Source organism: Pelophylax lessonae, assembly GCF_965119305.1.
Source record: "Pelophylax lessonae genome assembly, chromosome: 3".
In the NCBI taxonomy this organism is placed as follows: domain Eukaryota; kingdom Metazoa; phylum Chordata; class Amphibia; order Anura; family Ranidae; genus Pelophylax; species Pelophylax lessonae.
Window position 1 is genome coordinate 198,075,348 of NC_138770.1, and position 24,206 is coordinate 198,099,553.

General features: G+C 40.8%; 1 protein-coding gene across 3 annotated transcripts in view; it reads left to right on the forward strand.

Annotated features, from left to right (window-relative positions):
• The window catches only part of INPP5D (inositol polyphosphate-5-phosphatase D), a 222,847-nt gene extending 218,272 nt beyond the window's left edge, over positions 1-4,575 (forward strand). For all 3 annotated transcript variants that reach the window (XM_082251273.1, XM_082251274.1, XM_082251275.1), the window contains 2 exons: positions 2,898-3,128; positions 4,183-4,575. In XM_082251273.1, coding sequence (XP_082107399.1) covers positions 2,898-3,128; positions 4,183-4,510 — 559 coding nt within the window. In that variant the 3' untranslated portion in view covers positions 4,511-4,575. The remainder of the gene's footprint in view (positions 1-2,897; positions 3,129-4,182) is intronic.
• The last annotated feature ends 19,631 nt before the right edge of the window (positions 4,576-24,206 follow it).

Consider the following 24,206-nt stretch of genomic DNA (forward strand, 5'->3'; position numbering starts at 1 on the left):
ATTATTGATTTGATTATAATTCACGCATTTGTGTTTCAAATTTATCACATCTGGGATGTCTACTAGAGTCTTGTTTTGGTCAGGTTTAAGTCAGTAATTACTAAGAATTGTAGGCCTATAATACATAACGCCAAATTTCCATGAAAAGAATTGTACCGCTTTGGTATGTAATTCCTGACAGAATCATACCGCCAGGGAGGTTAAAGTAACGACTCCTACTAAAAGATTTGTGTTTACCCATTTTTTTAATAAAAGCCTCCTGAGGTGTGGAAGTCGCTGCCCTGTAAACTACCTAAACCTCTGCTGATGATACTCACTCTCTTCCAGCTCCCAAGGGACCATAACAATATCAAAAACACAGCCCTGCTTAAAGTCCTCTTTAATACAGGACTTTCTTTATGTGATACTGTTATGCACACTTAGGAAGCCATGTTTCATCAGTATGAGGAAGCCACATAGCAGAGCAGCAACTGCCAGACTACAGGTGACATTCAATTTGTATCAAATCAGACAGGCCCTTGCACTACATAGCTGATAGTAGATCTAGGTTTGCACCGATACCGGTATCTGTGCCAATACTAAGCATTTGCACGAGTACTCTTACTTATGCAAATGCTCTGATACCGGAAACCTATGTCTTTGCGGTGCAATTTGAGTCCATACAAAATGAATGGGCTCAAATCGCACTGTAAAGAATCACATGGGATTTGAACATGAATACGGTGCGATTTCTGTCCGAATCACATGCAGTTTCCCCCACCACTCCTGTGGGATTATACTTTACTTATGTTCATTATACAGTCCCCCCTATACATTGCACAGCCCCCTTTACATTACACAGTTCCCCCCATGCACAGTACACACCTCCTTTTATTATAAAGTCCCCTTTACATTGCACAGCCCCCCTGCACTCCCAGGAGACCCCCGGTCTCCTGGGACAGCCCTGTCAGCGTACTCTAAAGTAAAAAAAAAAATCACTGCCAGCCCCCTTTCATAGATGCTTCCTACATTGTGTCACTGTCATTGTAAACCGACGCCTTTAAATACCTTGTTAGCTCCGTTCTTTCATGGTCGGTCAGGTAACCGCGGCTCTCCTCTGATGTTTAGTGGCCTGTCATGTGATTGCTCTCCTTCACCAATCTGAAGCTACACTCAGAGGAGGAGTGGGAGAAGGAGAGTGACCAAAAAGAACAAAGCTAACAAGGTATTTAGAGTACACTGGCAGGGCTGTCCCAGGGCCAGGAGAGGCTGGGCAGCCGACCTGACACTCTCCCCACCCGCAATGTGTGACACCCAGGGCAGACTGCCCGTTCCCCGCCCCCGTTGGTAAAATAAATATCCGTGTATAACGCGCACTCATTGTTTGCTACTATATTTTCAGGGGGAAAAAGTGTGTGTTATACGCCGATAAATACCATACATTATAGAAGCTAATTACAGGGTACAAGATTAGCTTCTTATATTCCAAATTATAAGATTATCTTCTTATATTTCAAACTACAAGATTAGCTTCTTATATTCCAAATGCTTCTTTTGATTGTTTTAGAGGTTGTGGAAAAGAAGGGACTGCATATCATACTTGGTGAACATGCCCAGAAGTTGAGAAATTCTGGACTAAAAAATATAGTCTTATAAATGTATCTGAATATGTCCCCTTGGCAAGCCCTTCCAAACTGACCAATAAAAAAAGATGCCTGCACATTCTAAGAAATTAATCTAATTTATTTTCTTAGAGGCTAAAGTAGCAATTGCCAAATCCTGGAGAGCCTCTACAATATCATTCAATTTGTTTAAAACAAAATTGGCATGCATTATAATAATAAATGAAAAAATTACTTTATTTAATGAAACATGGAAGCCTTAGGTACAAAATCTTGCAAAAAAAAAAAGTAAAAAATAATTTAATTGGAACTTATTTGGAATTGTGTGCACTTATTCCCTTCTCCTAAGTTATCCTCTTCTTGATCTATACTTTCTTTACTTTGTTTCTCACCCTTTTTTCAACACATTTAGGAATTTACTCCCCCAATTCAAATCTCTTCAGAATATATACAGTATTTATTATCGTTGTTTCCTTCCACAGGACATTCTTTGTTAACAATTCACACACTTATTGCTAGTTAAAGTGGTAGTAAAGTCACCACATTGATTTTTACATATAGGTGAGCCTATAATAAGGCTTACCTAGAGGTACAGTATATATCTCCTAAATGTGCACCAGTTAGGAGATATTTACTTTAGCAGCAGCCGGTAACGTCACTGTGCCCTCTGTCAGAACTCTGTGCCATGGCCATGACTCCCGTTTGCATGCGCGGGAGTGACGTCAATGCAGCTCGGTCATTCATATAGCCAAATCCCGCAAACCCAGACAGAAGACCAGGTGAAGTCGGAAGCACCGGGATGCATGACAGCGCTGCACTGAAGGGCTCTGTTTTCAGGTAAGTCTGTCATAATGTGCTAGTATGTGATGCATACTAGCACGTTATGACTTAAACCGCCCATGGGCCCAATTTATTTTATTTTTGGTGTGGTTTACTAGCGCTTTAACTTTAAATGCCTGTGATTTACATTTTATGTTATTTTCTTCTCTGATTTTTTTTTTATTTTAAACAATAAAAATTATTAAAAGAGAAAATTTGAAGGAGCAGGATGGAAAATTAAATTTATTCCAAAATCAAATGTTAAAGGCAAACAAAATCATTCAAACAACATTTAAATGTTCTGAGAATTTTTGTACAAATTTTTTTGAGACTTTTCCAAATAATTTTCTTTTGAAATTCTATACATCTATTGCCAGCTTAAGTCTTGAGTCTTTCAGGTCACAATTTGTTATGTCTGTCTCAGGCTTTCCGACCATTCATGTCTTCTTCGTGCTTCCTTTTTTTATCTGTTTCCAGTGTGGATCAAAATGTGGCAAATCAAATAATAGCAAACCAGGTGAAGCAGAGTCCTCCCGGAACCCCTGCAGGATTCAAAGTGACTGAACAGCGAGTCAAACCAGTCTCTCCAGTGCTGGGACGTGGAGACACACCAATCACACCTCCTGCTCGTAATCCTACATCAACTCAAAAGTTTTCACCTTGTCCCAGTGCTCGAGGGCCTGCAAGTACCCGCCAGCAGGAGTCATTGTAAGTACATCCATCATTTATTTTCTACTGGAGGGATTGTATTGCATCATACAGTTTGTTTGATTTCTTATTCATTAACCCTCCTCTTATGTTAGAATTCCGTTACTATCCACGATGTTAGGGTCAGTTTTGACCCGTGTTTTAAATCAGCCATAAAATACCCTCTGAATAATTATTTATCATCAAATTTGTTTCTTACCTCTTGGTTACCTTGTTAGGCTTCTTTATCCTTGAAAAGATTGGTTTTAATATTTTTGGTGTGACCCCTAGACCTTTCTTTTGATAGCATACCTCTCATTGTCAAATTGAAAAAATGGTAAAATAAAGTCAGCAACTCTGAAATGAATTTGTCCTATGTTTCTTCACTTTATTAAGAGAAGCAGACAAGCAGTAAAAGAGATAGGCTCCTCCCTAAGTACAGCTCACAGGGTTGAGAGGGGATTGGCTGTCACTGTTACTAAGCAGAGAGAGTGTTTATGATTTCAGTTTTGGCACTTATTAGTGTCCTAAAATCCTATATTATAACTGGGTCAGAATTGACCCTAACACCATGAACGTCTTAATTTTCACCACAGTATTTTATAATTTAGTGAAAAGGCTTATTTTTCTATTACATTGTTTAAATAGAGGTTCCTGACAAAGTAAAAAAATCTTGATGCAATAAACAAATTTATGTGATACTTATAGACATTCAAAACCTGAAAACGGGTCAGTTTTGACCCTAACACAAGAGGAGGGTTAAGTTCTTTGTTAGTAGCTAGTCATTCACAAGATATTCGAAATCCATCTAGACCTGATTCAGCTCTACAGCTCTTTAAAGAACCCCCAATACTGTATAATTATTTATTGTGAATCCTTTGTGTTACAAAAAAGCGCTATATGTAAAAATGAACCCTTTCCCTTCAGACCTATACCTTGCAGCAGCACATGGTAAAATGCACAATTTGCCACGCTCTTTCTCAATGTACATTAATACTCACAGCACAAAATTGCCCAAATTGTCTTTTGTTTCATTTTCTTTTTGATTTTTCACTAATAAATTATCTCTTTACAGTTGCCCTCCAGCTTCAGCTGACAAACCAGAAATGGTTGATAATCCATTATATGGTCCAGTCAACACCGGGCCTAATCCTCCACCAGGTCAAAATCGGCCTCATAAACCTCCTGAGCCAGCCCCTCGCAAAAATCCAGCTGTTCGGCAACGATCTATGACATATTCCTCTTCAGAGAAGAAACCTGGTGTTCTTGAAAAAGCTGCAGTTAAGAACGTTCTATCAGCCATGGCTCCAATTAGTGTCACCCGGCCTGAAATTATTGCACCTAAGCCTCGTCCGCCATTGCCTGCTAAAAGTCATGCTCTACGTGACACCCAGAACAACTAATTGCATCACTTTTCTCTTCAAGAGTTGTTCTTGTACTTTTTTTTTACATCAGTTTACATCTATTTTATCTAGTGATATCTAAGATATCTTTTTTTAGAAAGAGCAAATTACTCATTCAATTTAGGCCCTACAGAAGAAATTATTGGGTAATATGCTCTCCCTGCCTCTCTTGGAACTCCTATTAAGTATAGTGTATGGAACTGCATATTGCAATGCTTCTGTCTGACAATTTACCCTTCCAAAATGATACTGGATGACACTGGAACCATATATTCAAGCCATCTGACTTTCAGCCAGAAAATACCTTGGGCCCAGTTGGTATAGTGATGTTTTCCATAATGACTGCATCACTTGAACGTTGATAACACCACATTTTAAATGGAACTGCAATTGCTTCTTTTTATGCTGCCCATACTCCGAGAACTCCACTCATACCATCTGCGTTCCTTAAATACAAGATCCTAATTCTGCAAAGTGCCAGCTTAAACTATTTTTTGCCATGTATGATTGCATTTGCTCCTGACATTGGATAGATGATTTACTAACTAAGTAAATGAATACAAATTAATGAAGGATTATAAGAAACCAAGTGGGAAACAGTCAACAAACAGCAGTGAGCTCTGACATGGTGTTTAGTGGTGGTCAGAGCTATGTAAAGGAGAACAGTTTCCATAATCTTCAGATTTTTTCAGAGGATATAAAACAAAAAATAGAAGGCCAATAGATGATTTTCCATAGTAATTGTAATGGAGACCAGGTTCACAATGATCATGTACTTTGGCTCTGATCTATCTTTGACTATCTGTACTTTGGCTCTGATCTGGCATTATGTGGACTCTTTTCTTAGTAGCCCTAAATTTTTTGTCAGAAAAGTAAGTGCTTATCTTCTCTTTTGCATATGACAGTGCCCTGTTCTGGTTCAGCAATCTTAGGTAAATATACAGACATGTACAGGAAACAGAAATCACAGGAAAGAGAAATCTAAGGAAGGAAATTTTCTTTCCTTTAAAACTGCACTCCACTCAAACATAACAATACACAGATAAAGTTTTTACATACATGAATAAAAGTTGATCATTATAAAGATTATGTAATTTTAATGTGGTGCTTTATTAATGTGATATATATATTGTGACTAGTGCTCAATAAAATTAAATAATAAGAATCATGTCCAGTTGTGAATAATTACTCCTATATGTAGTGGGTAATGTAAAAACTCTTTCACCTTTCCTATTAATAAAATCCATAGATATATATATATATATATATATATATATATATATATATATATATATATATATATATATATATATATATATATATATATATATACACATAATATTCATTCAATGTATCATCTAATAAATATTAAGAATTAAACATTGAATAAATAAGTTTTTACGTTATTTACTGTATATAGAAGCAATTACGGTAATCACAACTGGACACCATCACAATTTTTGTTATTATTTTATTTTATTGAGCACTATTCATAATATACGGTATATATCACTGTATGTATGTATGTATGTATATATATATATATATATATATCCTGCCACATTAAAATTATTTATATTTTATTTGCACATGTGGGGGCACGTAAAACTATGTGAGCAGCTACTTAAACTATATTATCACTCCAGTATTTTAGCGAAAGTGGTAGCGCATAGGATCTATAAAAGATTTTAAAGCTGACCATTGTAAGCATCCCTCAGCGGTAAATGGTTTGCCTCTGCAAATTTTGTTGGACAGCCTGGTCTGTTAAAAAATAAAAAAAAATAACAGACTAAAGCTGGGTATACATGTACTGAAACTCGGCGTTCAGCAAGAACCGGCCAAATTTAGATCTATGTGTACCCCTCTCTGTTCAACAAAAGCGCTGATCCGTGTATTCTGATATGGGGAGTCCTGGCTGTCAGAATACAATAGTGCATTGGAGGAGATCCCTGCATTCATATCGCTTGCATGGATGCTGGGATTGGGATCTGTTAGGTTTTTTTGTTCAGCCTGCTGGTTAAACAAAAAACTCACTGTGTTTTCCAAGCTTTAATGGCTGGATCACCAGGTATAAATAAAGTAAAAGAAAAAAAAAAAGAATGCAGCCACAACATCGAAGAACTAATAAAATTCAATATGTCACCATGTCCTTGTCAGTACTTAAGCACTGCAGCACAACTCACGGGCTTCTTGTGCTGCTTCTCCCTCTTCTAGGATGAGCACTGCTGTACAGCAGGCTGCAAGAGGATAATATCTTGACTAATTCAGGTACTTACACTGCTTGCATTTAAAAATTTATTTATTGATGTGTCAATGAATATAGTGTGGTGTGTGTATTTTATATCTGCCTAGAGTTCAGTTTTATGGATCTATGGGAAAAAAGCTAAGCTTAAAAAAAAATAAAAATAAAATATATTTCAGAAAAAACAATGTTGATGATAAGATCGCAATAGCGATCCAACAATCATACATATTTGAAAGAAATTAAAAAAGAACAAGCTGTATGTGTACTAATCCCACCCAGCATGTCATATCTGGCACTGCTGATGACAGAGTGAGAGAGGGTGACACTTTACCTGCTGCTCCAAACATACCAAATACAAAATAGGGACCCAACCCATTTTTACAGACATACAAGGGGTGATTTACTAAAACTGGAGAATGCAAAATCTGGTGCAGCTTTGTATAGAAACCAATCAGCTTCCAGGTTTTATTGTCAAAGCTTAACTGAACAAGCTGAAGTTAGAAGCTGATTGGCTACCATGCACAGATTTTGCCTTCTCCAGTTTTAGTAAATCTCCCCCACAGAGTGAGCACTGAGCAGAAAACTGTCACTTCCAACACTATGAGATCCTCAATAGTTGACTGGAAAATATAGGACAACAAATCCAGATGCTTGGCGGATGCAGCCCTCCTCAGACGGGGTAATCCAAAGTACAACTACAAAAACAAACAAAAAAGAAGGCGCACACACCTAGTGCATTACTAAAAACATTTATTAAGGCAATAAAAGACTGCTGTGAATGGATGCTCACGAAAATACAACTTGTAAGAGCCAATGAACCAATACACCCTTATTGTGGTGTCAAGCTGACGCGTTTCAGGGGCACACCCCCTTCCTCCAAGTTCAGTGTCCATTTGCAGCAGTCTTTTACCGCCTTGATAAATGTTTTGATAATGCACTGGGTGTGTGCACCTTCCTGTTTGTTTTTGCAGTTGTACCCCCACAGAGTGACTTCAATTCTGCTCTAAATGCATCCTTTAAAATTCTTCCCCAGAAGACTGAAACGCAAATTGTATGCCCTATTATTATTTTGAGAAAAATAGGTAGGGTCAGGGGTCTGTTTAATTGTTATACTGTTCTCCTTGATTCAGCGCCTAATATTTTAGTGGCTTAAACCCAATTGTTTTTAACCATGTTTTCTCATGGAAAAAGGGTCCTTAACCCCTTGAAGACTAAGCCTTATTCTGACACTTGTTAAAATCAGTATTTTTTGCTAGGAAATTACTTAGAACCCCCCAAACATTATATATATATATATATATATATATATATATATATATATATATGTGTGTATATATATATATGTGTATATATTAGCAGAGACCCTAGAGAAAAAAAAAGAAAAAGAAAAGTTAGCCCAATTTTTTTGTTAATAGATACCTTACATGTCATGCTTTAAAATTGCGAACACTCGAAACTCGAAAATTGCAAACACTCGCAAACGACTTGCGAAACTACGGTACTTAAAAATCTCCATAGACAACACCTTATAAATTTCTTATGGTTACCATTTTGGAGTTACAGAAGAGGTCTAGTGCTAGAGTTATTGCTCTCGCTCCAATGATCGTGGTGATACCTCACATGTGTGGTTTGAACACTGTTTGTGGGCGTGACTTACGTATGCGTTCGCTTCTACGCGTAAGCACAGAGGGATGGGGAGCTTACATTTTTTTTCTTTTTTCTTATTACACTGTGCCTTTAAAAAACTTTTTTTGATCACTTTTATTGCTGTCACAATCCCTTTTGACAGCAATAGTCACGTGTCAGGTGTTTTTTTTTTTTTTTTAGGGATCCCTCCTTTGCACTTAAAAGCATTCAAAATGCTAAGTTTGGCTGTTTTGAATACTGCCATGTTTTTTAAAATCTGGCAACATTAAGCCTCCAGTAAACCTGATGTGATGTCATGACATTGCTTCCGGGTTACTAGATCTGAGACCCGATCAAAGCTGATTTCTGCTTTGTTTGGTTCTCTGGCCAGCCAGCGGATGTGTCGGCTGGTCATTTGGGTCTCCCGGTGGGACGGGCGAGCCGCGGAGGGTGGAAGGACGGGGGGGGGGGGACGTCCCCTCCAGCTCCATGTAATAACAGCTGAGCAGCTGATTAGCCACATAGTTATGACAAGAAAGTTGACCGTCGTCTCTAAAAAATGTGCAAAGAGTTCTAATATTGATAGATATTAGATCCAAACTCCAGGCAATCAGTTAAATACACCGATGATGTACATGAGAATTGCCAAAGATTTACATTTTTTCCATCTAGTCATGAGATTTTTTTACAGTATAACTCTCAAATAGCTCAGCCAGAGGGATGACACCACTTTCTCTGTTACAAAGGAGGATCTATAGCGCTGTCCTTTCAACCCAACCTGATAATGGGACAATAATAGAGCAGCAACAGACTGATCAGGTCATCCCCCTGTCCACTCTGCTATCCTGTCCTGTCAGCATGTTTTTAGCACATGTGCATGCTGCACAGTTTATTGGTTAGTGCTGCAGTTTTCTCTTCCGGTCTGAGTAATGCAAGAGGCTGACAGCAAGCCAAATTCAGGATTTTGCACTGGTAGCATTGGAAACATTTGTATTAAGTAATAATAATTACAGAGCCATACTCATTTTTGTATTTTATAGCTGCCCATAGTTCAGTTTTAAAGATACAATTTTAAAATGATTTTGTTTTATAAAATTGCCCATTCTGTGACTGATGATGGCGTCATACTCTGGTTGTAACCCATGTGGTGAAAATGTTGTCTTCCTTACCAGTGACTGAATTGTTTATCTGTTTCCCTGCCTTGTGCTGTGCTAAATACGCTGAAACTGCACAAACCACAACCACGGGATCTCCGTAAAACATTCCCAACTACTAAACTGGAATAATAATAATATGAATTGTGTATTTTAGTGGCAATTTACTGTATACCGCACTTGTGGAAAAGCTAGGAAAAATGTAAACACTTCAGGTATAATTCAATTTTTGTGCAAATTTATTTTATCATTGGCCTATGTACTAGATCACTATTTGGCATTACTGTAAATATGAAGGATTTAACTTTTTGTATAACTGTCTTAAAGATTATAATATATAAATGTAAGCTGAATTAAATAGGTACTTTGAGTATACATTTTATGTGTTGAATCGTTAATAATGGCAAAATCATTGATTGTAAATATCTCTATTGCTGATATGATAATGACATGGTACTGAGGCTTTGAAGCAAAATTCAGATTTTCTTGATTTGCAGATAATAAAATGCACATTTTTACTAGTATAAACTGTATAACATTCAGCAATACAAGAACAAGAGAAATTACGAAGCACTTCACCATTTTAAAAACAAATGTGTGCAAATACATGTTACAATATTATTTTTGGGTTGGAGATTGAATTGTAAACCAAGAATGTGAAAAAATGCACACCATCTCCAAATAGAACATTTATTGATCTTCTATAAAAAGCAACATTTCAAGCCACAGGCAGTAATGACAGTTCTTGTCCATTTTAGTCATGGGTGATCAATAAATGTCCTGTCTGCATTTCTTGGCTTCATGCACACAGACATTAAAGCGGTTGTATCCTCAAAAAAAAAACCAAACCCTGCAGGACAAAGGCATAATGAGCTAGTATGCATCACATACTAGCTCATTATGAAATACTTACCTTAGAAGGAACAAGGAAGCCCCAACACGATCGCCCGGACACCGCTGAGGCAGCCAACATCTTCGCTCGGCGTCTCTTCCGGGTTCGGCGGCTCCAGCGCTGTGAGGCTCGGTTCACATATATGCGATGCGGGAAGGCTGCGAATTCGCAGCCTGTTCCCGCATCGCACACGCACCCCCGGCAGTTCACACTGCCATATGCGATACGCTGGGGGTGTCAATGTAATCTTAACGACACCCCCAGTTTGATCGCATATCACAGTGCGATCGTGCAGTTCGCACAGGATCGGATCGCACAAGTGTGAACCGCTGTGCGATCCGATCCTGATGCGGCTGCAAAAATGCCTCATGTGCGTGTTTGCTGCGGGAGCGATGCGAATTTAGCCATACAGTTTGTATGGCTAAACTCGCACCGCACAGCTGATCGCATGTAATGTCGGAGAACCCCGCACACGCACAAGTGTGAACCGGGGCTTAGTGGCCAGAGCTATGATGACGTCACTCCCACGCATGTGCGCGGGAGTTCACTTTCCGGCAAGGAGCTCTGAAGACCTTAAAGTAGTGATATCTCAGTATATTTGTTTTTTGTATGAGTGGCACCATCTATTATTTCAACCTAACTCCCCTGCTGATAACATGGCCTGTTGCTGTATGGAGTACGCTGAATTCTGTGTATCTATGAACTGTTTTTAAGCCAAACTCCAGCCATAACTTTTTATCTTAGCTTTGGATAGAGTTAGAAACTAAGTCAAGTTTTTATTGCACTATTGGGGGGATTTACTAAAACTGGAGCACTCAGAATCTGATGCAGCTGTGCATAGTAGTAACCAATCAGATTATAACCTCAGCTTGTTCAATTAACCAGCTGCCGACCGCCCGCCGCAGATATACTGTGACCATGGGCATCCGCAGGTCACAGGTCCCCCCCCCCCCCCCGGAATCTCAACTTCCCCTTTAAAGTGGATGTTAAGCCACTTTATACCATCCTGTCTGGTCTGTTTAAAATTCCTGTGTGCCTGTGTATGTGTTTTAAAAAAATAAGGCGTTCTTTATCAGTTTTCAGAGCACCGAGCACTGCTCAAGTGACTCGTCGGCTCTCTCCTCTCCCCATCTGACTGCTGCCTGCAGTGGGTGGGAATTAGGATTCCTCGCTGTTGTCAGTCGGGAGGGGAGGAGCAGGGGAGGGGAGAGGCGGCGGGTCACGTGAGCGGAGATTGAAAACTGGTAAAGAACGGCTTATTTTTATAAGGCACAGACACAGGGGCACACAAGATTATTAAACAGACTGTAGACAGGATATGAAACTTTAAATGAAATTACAGCAGCAGGAGGGGCACTGACAGAGGAGCAGACAGGCAGGGAGGTAGAGGACAGAGTAGGATAGGTGAGCTGCGGATGATGGAGGCACATAAACTGACCACGGTGTCAGGGCTCAGCAGCCATGGTATACCATAATCAGTTTACAGAGGGGAGGACATAGCCGGTCAGGATCAGCCAGGTATTTTAGGTGATAGAAGGGGGCAAATTACAAAGCACTGTGCTTTATACCATGCTTTAAGGGAACAGGATCATTTTTTTTTTTTTAGGTTAACAAATGTTTTAAAAATAAATGCTGCCGTTTGCCCTTTAAAAATAAATACTCAAAATAAGTATAATGACTAAGCCCCTCCCCTTCATGATATTGTTAAAAGGGGTGGAGCATGGGTGACCTTAAAATTATGCCTCCCCCTGAAAAAAGTTCTGCGGATGCCCATGACTGTGACATGCTGACTCAGCTGTGCAAATCGCCATACTCATACGTCGCTCCTCGGGAAGCTGATCTGCAGGGCTGGCAGCCGCGATTACCGCCGGGCACCCGCGATCACTCCCCGGGAAGGCAGAAGGGCGGTCTGCTGTTGTAAACACGGCAGACTGTTGTTCTGTCAGTTATCATCACAGGGCTCTTGTGTTTCTCCTATTTAGGAGCACAGGTCTCTGTGTTGATCCAATAAGCCCACCCCCCTCACAGTTAGAAAACACCCCCTAGGCTCACATTTAACCCTTTGATCACCCCTGGTTTAACCCCTTCCCTGTCAGTGTCATTATTACAGTAACAGTGCATACTTTTAACACTGATTACTGTAGTAATGTCACTGGTCCCCCCCAAAAGTGTCAAAAATGTCAGTTAGGGGTCCGATCTGTTCGCTGCAATGTCGAAAGTCCCGCTAAATATTGCTGATCGCCGCCATTACTAGTAAAAAAATAAATAAATAAAAACGACATAAATCTTTCCCCTAGTTTGTAGACGCAATAACTTTTACGCAAACTAATTAAAATACACTTATTGGGATTTTTTTTACCAAAAATATGTAGCAGAATACTAAAAATCCTAAAATAATGTAAAAATTAGATTTTTACATTTTTTTTGGGGAATGTTATATAAAGTGAAAAGTGAAAAATATTGTTTTTTTTTTCAGAATTGTCTGTCTTTTTTGTTTATAGCGCAAAAAATACCACCAAAAGAAAGCTCTATTTGTGTGAAAAAAAGGACATCAATTTTATTTGGGTACAGTGTCGCACGACCGTGCAATTGTCCATTAAAATAATGCAGTGCCGTATTGCAAAAAATGGCCTGGTCATTAAGGGGGTAAAACCTTCCAGAAGTAGTTAAACTTTGGCAATAAAACCTGGAAGCTGATTGTTTTCTATGCAGAGCTGCACCAGGTTTTGCACTCTCCTGCTTTAGTAAATGACCCCCTTTGTGTCTCAGTTGGGAATATTTTCAACCACTTTGTGTGTATTTAACAGGGCCCAGACAAAACCGGAAATGAGACAAGAATAGGAAACCTATCCAATGGGGCTATAGCAACAACTTTTTTTTTTTTACTGTGAAATGTTAGAACCTCTTAGATATTGCTTGCTTGCATCAAGGAGATGTACCCTCATTTCCCGTTCAGGTGATGGGTGTTTGCCAGAACAGGAATTAAAGGAAAATCTCTCAGATTAGCAGCCATGACATCAATACCATCCTGAAAGAGGTCCAGCTCCTCCACACATTTTTTTGACTAAACTTAGGCTTTAAAAAACTCTCCTGTGCAGTCTTTACCATTGCACACTAGACCAGTTTTTCAACCTTTTTTCAGTCAAGGCTCCCTTTATTACACAATTATGCATAGAATCATACACCATCCTAGGGCACCCAATTCAAAAAAAAAAAAAACGAAACTAACATTTTTTCATAATGAGGCAGCATCCACAGGTATAGGACACCCAATGTTAGAGGTGATTTATTCTTCCAAAGCAAATACACCTTTGCTCACTGGTACTGACTAGTATTCCAATGTTTCTCTTCGCTCTCAGTTTCTCTCCTTCACTGAGCTAATGTGACCCCCAGTGCTGATGGAGAGGGGCAAACAAGGATGCTCTGCACGCCCCCGACGCCCTCATTATCAACAGATCACGTCAATGGTGGTTAGAACACTGCCAGCTGAAAGGTTGTAATGGTGATCAATAAAAACCTGTGGCTTTGGGAAACTTATAGGCACACTTTACCTACCCACTGGCTTGCATACAGTTTTTGGGCAATTTTTAGGCATTTTTGCCAAGGCACCCTGGTTGTAAAAAGGCTGCACTAGAAGACCACATTCAAAAAAAATCATTACAAACCACACGCACACCTTACAACCCTCCAGAAATAAGCATTGTCAAATCTGTTTTCTCCCTATTCAGTTTATCATAAAAGGAAAAAAAACATTTAACCACTTGCCGACTGCTCACAGTATATTTACTGCGGCAGTCAGCCCCTCACAGACAGAGCGACGTAGGTCTACGTTGCTAGCCTGTGAGGGTCTCAGGAGCGAGCGTGCGCCGCGGGAGACGCGCTCCCACTCCCGCGCGGTCACAGACCCCCCCGCGCGTGTGACCGGCGGACCCGATCGTCCGCCGGTCACTCGCGATCGTCGGTGGAGAGGGAGAAAGGCAGGCGGCTAATGTAAACAAGCCGCCTGTCATTCTCCCCTGTGTAGGAATAGTGATCATACTGTTCTGCTATGTAGAACCATTGATCACTGTTCCTACACCTCAAGCCACAGCCAATCACAGTTAGAATCACGCCCCTAGGGACACACATAACCCCTCCCTCTCAAAAAAAAGTTAACCCCTTCACTGCCAGTGTAATTTTACAGTAACAGTGCATTTTTATAGCACTGATTACTGTAGTAATGTCACTGGTAACCCCAAAAGTGTCAAAAATGTCAGTCAAGGGTCCGATCTGTCCGCCCCAATGTCGCAGTACCACAAAAAAAATTGCAGATCGCCGCCATTACGCGTTAAAAAAAAACAACAAAAATTACAAAAATCTTTCCCTTTGTTAGTAAACGCAATAACTTTTGCGCAAACCAATCAAAATACACTTTTTGCAATTTTTTTTTACCAAACATATGTAGCATAACACAAATTGGCCGAAAATTTTAAGAAAATGTGATTTTTACATTTTTTTGGGGGGGAATTTCATATAAAAAAATGTGAAAAATATTGTTATTTTTGCAAAATTGATGCTCTTTTTTTGTTTATAGCGCATGATCAAAAAATCGCACAGGTGATCAAATACCACCAAAAGAAAGCTCTGTTTGTGGGAAAAAAAGGACGCCAAATTCGTTTAGGTACAGCGTCGCACGACCGCGCAATTGTCCGTTAAAATCACGCAGTGCCGAATCGCAAAATAGGCCCTGGTCAGGAAGGGGGTAAAATCTTCCGGGGCTTAATTGGTTAAAAGTGATTGGAAAATGACCATACTATGATTTCCAATCAAGATATGGAATTGAGAAAGTTTCCTTGTATAAGGAAGATAATCAATTCCATATTTGTGCCTTACTGACTATAATACTGAATCAGTTACTCCTAAATTAAGTTGCTATGACAACCAAGTACATAGAGACGAAAATCACCTTAAAGCGGAGTTCCACCCAAAAGTGGAACTTCCGCTCATTTGCTTCCTACCCCCACCCCCACCCCCCCTGCGGTTCCACATTTGGCACCTTTCAGGGGGGAGAGGGGAACAGGTACCTGTTTTTGACAGGTACCCTTCCCCACTTCCGGGAGACAGCGATGTCCCTTGGTAGTTCCGTCTGGTTCCCCCCCGAGCCAATCAGAATGCGCAGCGCGCCTCGTGCATGCGCAGTAGTGAGCCAGCAGTGAAGCTGAAAGGCTTCATTGTCGGTTTCCAATACAGTGAATAGTGGCGGCAGCACCCAGCAGCCAATCCGAAAATCAGCTGGGGTGCTGACATGGCGGGCTCCCTGGGCAGATAAGTGTCTATATATTAAAAGTCAGCAGCTACAGTATTTGTAGCTGCTGACTTTTTTTTTTTTCCACAGCTGGATCTACTCTTTAAAACATGCTGTTTTAAAGCAATACAAAGTGTCAAAAAGATATGCACATTAGAGAATCACTTATATTGTTATCAGCAATCTAGACTTTTCAGCATGAAATGTTCCATAAGGGCTCGTTTGCACTGCAAAATATCACTTCACCACCTATTTTAACCATGAAAAGCCTCCACCACCAAGCCACAACCACACACATTGCACGTGGTTGCAGTGTGGTTGTGGCATGACCACATTCACTTCACTTCACTTGAATGCAACAATTGTTATAATTGTTCTATGGCATGGGTACAACCCCTCCGGCCATTGTGTTGAGTTAAGAAGGGGCAGTAATACTGCAGCTCAACTCCCCTCTTCCTGCCACATGTGAGAACAAGCCCTAAAAGTTCCTTACAGAATGTGCAGTACTAATTTACTGTTGGAGAAAAATCAAGTATGGAGTAGTCTCTCATACTGGACACACTCAAGATTTTTTTTCACAGTTTTCCAGATCAGCTTTCTGTAGTGAGCTGAAATCTCAAACATTGCTATCAGTTCACTCTGATGACTATCCCCCTCACCATGGTATAGAAAATGAGCAGATGGGGAGCTGTTCTGTAATCCTAGCACACTTTTTATCCTATACAGAGTAGGGAGTTTTGTCATACTAGGACAGAAAGCATAATGTCTGTAGGATTGCCCGGTAAAAAAAGTCTGAATAAAAAAAAAAAAAAAAATAATAATGCGGCCAACCTGCATCTAAGGATGGGGAAGCTGCAATATATTACATTTTTTATTTTGGGTTTAGAAATTAAACTATATTTTTGATATTATTCTGCATCTATCATATCTATCATGGGAATTAAAAGCAGAACCCATCTAACAGAACCAAACAAAAGTTCCCATACCAGAAAAGAAATACTATAGGGCAGGCCTTCTCAATCTCTTTACTCCTGAAGAACCCCCTTAATTCATTTTCTGGTCTCAGGGAACCCTTAGGATGTTTTAGGCGATTGCCTGCTCCCCCCTCCCCCTGCCCCCCCCCCCCGATGGACTGTGTTCACATTTTATTTTTGTATCCGAACCGCGGTATGCTTGCATCATCAAGCTGCAGCCGGCGCGTACTCATGTTGCTTGGCAACCGCTGTAAACGAGAAGATGTCAAAATGGATAGAATTGCTTGCTTTGGTACGATTGCGCCCTCATCAGCAGCGAACCGTACTGGAGTTCACATGAACCGTACCCCAGACCACCCTTTTTAGGTGGACTCGGGTACGGTTCGCGGGTGCGCTCCCAAGTTCAAAGACAGTGTTCACATCAATAAAAAGAACCGAATTCTGACGTCAATCGAACCCGGGTGTGCACCAAAAGTGCTAGTGTGAAAACACCCTTACTAAAGTTCAAGTACCAGTTCATTAGAGGTCAATAGGATAAAAGTCTCCTGCATTGGTGGTTGGTAGGAAGAATGCAAATCCTACAGTGGTGGTCAGAATGTCACTTTTACAGACAGTTAAAAAGATCATTCGTCTTATGCCATTGGCACTGCCAAGTGGTGTTGGCTCTGGAAGTATGCAGGCACCATCAAAAGGAAGGCCACAGGTCAAGAAACCCCTAGCAAACTCAGAAAGAATGGCTGCTATTAGGAGTTTGGACTCTTAGGGCTCTTTCACACTCTCCGTTCGTTGGACGGAGTCCGTTTTTCTCAGCGGGGGATCGAGCCGCCGATCCCCCGCTGAGCAGAAGGATGACAGCTGTGTCTCCGCGCTGTGTGCGGAGACACAGCTGACTGTTCCCCATGCATCTCTATGGGGGAAATCGGATGTCAACGGACCGTCAGTCCGTTCTCACCCGATCCCATCCGATCCGCTGGACGGATGGAAAATAGGGTCTCCGCTGACATCCGATGCCCCATAGGAATGCATGGGGGGACCGTTCAGATCCGCCAAAAAAACGGACAGGCGGATCTGAACGGTCCGCCTGTGTGAAAGGGGCCTTAGGCCTCGTTAATACAGGTGTACTTAAGTGTACACCTGTGTACGGGCTGTGTTTTACCCACATGGGATGCACAGGTGTTACATTCATCTGCATGTAGGCAGTCCCATTTATGTCAATTGGGATACAGTAGCTGCACAAACACAGCTACTACTTACAAACAATGTTCCCTCTAATTTTTTACTGTGCTGAGCAAATAAAAAAATTTCTGAGCGCAAACCTTTAGACTGAGCAATTTCATCAAAAATCGTATATTGTCACAAAAAGTGCATTTTGCCATTAACTAATGGGCTGTAGTTTGATAGAATATTAGTAAATCGTATTAACTGTTCAACCAATTTTACAGTATAGTATACTGTAAAATTGGTTGAACAGTTAATACGATTTACTAATATTCTATTAAACTATAGCCCATTAGTTAATGGCAATGGCAACATGCACTTTTTGTGACAATATATGATTTTTGATGAAATTGCTCAGTCTAAAGGTAATAGTAATAATAAATGTTCAATAGGCTATTTTTATCCAAACACATTTTATTAAGGCAGATTGGATAAAAAAGATACAAATACAACATTTTAGTGTTTTAGTTTTAACAGTTTTAACAACTTTTAGTGCAGCAGTGCTTCAGCAGTGCTCTTGACTGGCCTTGCAGTAGATCTGTGGAGATATGGAACCTCTCTCAAAACAGAACCTGAAAACAAAGATGCACCGCAAATTGTTATCTGCCTAATTATTTTCAGCAAAAAGTATAAATATTACAGTCAAACAAATAAAACATGTACCTTTAAAACTTCTCCCGTCTGTCCTTAATACCTTTCCAGTGGTTATAGATCTTGTCCAGATTGATAGACCCATCTGCTTTTGTAGACCGGATTCTCATTAGCTGATCCAAGTGGGTGGTCTGAATTCACTTGCGTGAATTTGTCTTGATACGATTCATGAGACTGAAACCGCGTTCACAGTCTGCACTAGACGCTTGAAATGTCCCGCAAATGTCAATTAACTGTGCAAGCTCCACAAAGTCCTGAGTTTTTAGTGCCCAGGTTACCATTTCATCGAATGTCTGCAGCGCTCCTGTCTTTCTTTATTCTTTGACCGTGAACTTGAAGTCGTTGTACTGTTGACAGATGCTCTTGGTGGCGTCATCATCATCATCTCTTTGTTTTAGAAAAGCATGGAACTTCTCTGTCAGTCTGGTTACATCAGTGATGCCGTGATCAAAATCAATTGTTGAATCCAGTGTTTCTAGGCTAAATGCAGACCATTCTTTAAGCTCACCTTCAGGAAATCTTGCGTCAAGATGGTCACAAACTTTGCGGACAAACAGAATAATCTCTGCTGTATTTATTGCACTGTCATGTTTCCCCAACAGCTCATTCACACGGGTGCTCCAATGAAAATGCTGCCCGAGATACTGAGATTTAAGTTTTTCCATCTTAGCTCTGGCAAAGCAATGAGCATCAACGATGCTAAGATTGCTGCACTGCAGGGAGACACTGAGCTGAGATAGTTCTTCCAACACATCTCCGAGAACAGTAATTGCAACTCTGTACTTGGGATCAGATAGTTTTTTGAGACAGTATTTCGCAATCGGGTCGTCGTCGTTGTCTGCTTCTTTTAAACAATACTCCGTTAACACTGTAATTCCACAAAAAAGCATTAACAAGTGTTTCCACTTCTTTCATCAACTGCATGCCTTTCCATGCATCATCAATTCCCAAATCCTCTCGATGAGCAACGCAGTGTTGTTCTGTAAGGTGCGGTATTTGCCATCTAAGTTTTGCAGTGACTCCATTATGTTTGCCTAACATGACAGAAGCGCCGTCAGAAGTTAACATGGCCATTTTCTGCAAATCAAGTCCATGATCAGTATAGAACTTTATTATTGCATCTGCAATATCCTGGGCGCTGCATCGTGCCAGCTGAATGATTCCGGCAAATACAGTTTTGTATGTGAATTGATTTTGTTCTCTAAACTTAATGTAAAGAACTAGCATTTTGTGTACTGTAATGTCTGTGCTTTCGTCGACTATCAACGTGTGAACATTGGCATTTCTTACAGCTTCCATAGTCTCAGCTTGTACAACTGCATTAATTGACTCCACAAATTCAAATGCGTAGTTTTTACTTCTTCAGCTGTCGGGGAGGCTTACATATTTCGCCAGATGATTATGAAGTTCTTGAACAGATAGCATCGACGCGTTCATTTTAATGCCAAGTAGCACGTTATCGATCAATATTTTGATTTGTTCAGGGTTTGCCTTGCTCTTATTGGCAAGGTCGAAACGTTTTTGTCTAGATTCTCTCGACTCTCCGAGAAGCTGGTTAATCGCAGTTCCATGCTTTCTGACATTTTTGTGTTAGGTGACGTTTTAGGTAGTCAAGTTTTCACTCTGTCCACGTTTTCCCAGTGGAAAACTCTCCTTTAATTTTAGCTTCGGAGCAAAGTTTGCACACAACCCCATTAGCTCCGTAACTAAATATTTCAGACAATTTAACGGATTTGTCAGGGCCATCGCTAGTATCCGTTTGAAGGAGTTCATTTAGCCATTCTTGTTTGAAAGTCAAACAAACCTTTTTTTTAGGCTGTTGCAGAGATGTTTCATCTTTTCGTTTCGTCATTGCTGAGTGGATTCACGTCGTCAGCGGCTGCGCGGTCTGAATTTGTGCTTCACGTCTGTGAATCAAAGGCTAGCCTATCAGCGCAAAAAATTGTGATTACTCCAAAAATCAATATAAAATACAAATGGTGCTGCAAATCATATAGTGAATATAAATTGTGCCAAAATCAATTGTGCAATCTAATAAGTGACCCGGCAGCACACACTTAATTGTGCCAACACCTCACAATAAAGACTGAAATGGAAACTGATAATAGTGGTGCGCCAGATTTAAATAAAAGGAACAGTAACGGTGTGATCATCCACAGTGTCCATACAAAATGCAGAGTGCCCACAGCATTGCCCCCAATCAATGCAGAGTGCCACTGCCCACAGCATTGCCCCCAATCAATGCAGAGCGCCCACAGCATTGCCCCCAATCAATGCAGAGTGCCCACAGCATTGCCCCAACCAATAAATGCAGAGTGCACTGCCCACAGCATTTGCCCCCCCCCCAATCAATGCAGAGTGCCCCTGGTATAGATCAACTTTAAAGTATGCATGTCACTTTTCCTGTTTAGGCCAAAGTGACTGGTTTTCTTGATAACCCTTTCCTCTTTCTGTTACTTACCCTTGCTGCTTTTCCCAGCCACTCCGTTCGCCTTCTAGAACCTTAGAAATACACTGTATTTTTGGGTAAAGGGAAAGACATGATCTTTTCCTTGTCCTCCTACAATACAGTGCATAGCACCTGAGTGGCCAATCGCTAGACCCATGCTTTGTCATAATAAGCGGCCGGTCAGCCCTGTTTAAACTCCAACATAGTTTTTAATTTAGAGGTGCAGTTGAAGGCCATTGCAGTGGGAGAGCATGTGGAAAGTAATTGGGTTCCTCTTGCAGGGCATGCTGGGAATTATAATTAATAATGTTTACTGTGGCTGGCCTGAGCCGTTTTCTTTTGATGTAATGGGCCTCTATTTGTGCATATCAAGTTACTACATAAACTGATGTTAAATATGTTGTGGAATTTTTTCAGTACTGAGGTTTCAAATATATGCATTAGAGTGTATAAATATTCTCAGTGGACTTGTAGTGCACCTAAGAAAAAATGTTTATCCTTTTCCTTTTTTTAAATTTTTTTATTCTGACCTAGCCTGTCATCTGAATTCTTTGCCATTGTATAGATTATCTATATCACCTGGACCCATTTTGTTTTGACCAAGGACAACTTCTCTATTACCGAAAGGAAAAAAATCAATGTCCACTGGTGGCTTCATACTGGACTTTATACTTAATAACTACTTGATGAAGATGTGAGTCTTAGCAGGTTCCATGCTGGTTCATGGGTTCCTAAAGGATTAATTCTGCCACTAATTTAAAAATCAACTGCATCTATATAAATCTCTCTTTTATTTTTTTGGGTAGAGTGGGGCAGGTCCTAACCTCCAGCATGCAAAGCTGTAGATCCTGCCAGAGACCTTCTCACTGGAGATCTCATTGGCACCAATAAGGACCTGGGTAGGAATCCAGTCCTACTGCAATCCTGCCAAACCAAGCCAATTCCATTTTTGGTAGTGTTGCTCTGTATTTGCAAAGCTTTCCAAAACCAATCGATATTACTAACCATGTGAGCCCTCCTTCTTTGAAACTGAAAGCAGGAACTGAATCCTGGTGACAATGGTTCTGCGACTGCAAGCAAGCAAGTTCCTTATTGAGATCCTCCAGAACTGATGAATACAACCTTTTCTGTATGTTAAGCTGCATATAGAGTTGCCCAATTTTTCAATGTTTAATCAATGCAGAGTGCCCACAGCATTGCCCCCAAATCAATACAGAGATGCCAGCGTTCCCCCCGCAAGTCCCCCCCCCCGTGCACTTACCTCACGGTCACGGGCGGCAGCTTCTCTTCAGTTCAGTCCCCGGCTTCCCGCGTCTCCTCAGTCCTCCCGAGTCCCGGCACCTCCTCCTCAGCCAATGGCATGAAGTTGGCCTTTCCCTGAGGACCCGCTCCCTGATTGGCCAGGAGGAGGATCCGTGTGACAATAGGGAATTTTCATTCGCTATTGTCACACAATGGGCGTGCTCTCGGGGTGCACGCTCTGCTCCCCGGCTGCCACGTCTGCGGCTGCGCGGTCTGAATAGGTGCTTGCGCGGGACCTTCATTTACACTGCGCGTCCGCGCATGCACGCACCTTAAAGGGAACATTGCTTACAAAATGAAACCCATGTGGATATGGGTGCAGGTCCCAGATCACACAATGATAAAACCAAAAAATTCTGCTGCCTTCATACAGTTAGCCACTTGCTCCTCTTCAAAAAAACTACAATCCCTTGGTCCCCAAGTCTCTGCTCTTCACGGGTTCCCTTCCTACCTATCTCAGAGCACCATCTACAAATCTATCTCCTCCTTTTCTCTTCCTTCAAGACTCTTATCACGAACCCCTTCTATTTTCTATATACATCTCCTCCCTGGGTCGGCCTCCCACGAATTTCAACACCATCCGCATGCTAACGATACCAAGATCTATCTCTCTACCCCTTAGCTCACCCTCTCAGTCTCATTGTTCATCACTAAGGTTGGCCATAGACATCTCACTTTTTTCAGTCAGCCACAGGGAACTTGCCAAGCACCATGAAAATCATCAGGTGTAAATGTTTTATTTGGGCACTTACAGCTAGCATTTCACATTCACTAAGCATCACAAACAACATTTAAGCTTTGCTCATCTGTTCAATTGAATTGTTCCTTCTGGCCCATTTGTTGGCATTGCCAGCATGGGTCAAGGTGCTGGATGCCCTCTTGCACCCAGAACCTTTTTGGAATTAAATTACAAAACATACAGTGAATTTTGTCCATGATTACATTGCTTGAGGGGCAAGTATCTACTACACCACATCATCCAATAAAGAGCAAAGTCCACACAGTGTCACAGGTCCTTTCTTTCTTGGAGGCAGGAAAAGGGGGGTAAAGTCCTTTTTAACTTCACAAGTGACCCAGAGTTCATGACAGCCTGGGGTCAAAGGAAATAGAATTAATGCTGTCCATCGGTCAACCCAGAAGAATGGTGGCATCCTGTTGTGGAGGAGATGTACTGTGGGGGATAGCTTTTGGTAGAAGGTGCAGGTGGTCAAAAACCACCAAAAAACTAGAGCTCAGCTATAATCAATTTCACACCATAGCGCGAATGGCAAAATGCATTAGAGTACATGTTTGATGGTAACAGAGGACTAAACTATAATTATCCATGGACACATGGCGGTAAGATGGACCTAATCATGGTTCCTTTACTTACCAGTACAATTGCTGGATATTATCTGGTCAAGATTTATTATATAACTTTTTGTGATACCACTCTATGGAGCAAACCATATATAATTGTGTGGATTCTGTACTTCTTATGCATGGCAAAGACATCTTTATATCAGTATATATCAGTATCAGTATATACTGTATATGTTATTATATTATACAATATGCTTCTTGTGACTGAAGCTGTGTCTAAAAATGGGAAGCAGAGGTGGCAGAAGGCAAAGGACTAGGCATTAGTATTGTGTGTGGGCATTTTCTATCTGATCTTTTTCCCATTGCTCACTTACCATGCTTTGCTTTGTAGAGTTTTTCTGTGTAGAGTTGGACTTTTTGATAGAGATAGGGCTTTGCTTACACAAGCACCCACCAATGATTGATACAGTAAAATTAAAAAAGCACATATTATTGAATGAATGAAGTGGAACCATTCAAGCATGTGGACTGTAGGCCTTCAGGTACAGATTCCAGCTAGCAGCAACTCTAAGGCCCCTTTCACACTGTAGAGTCCGTCG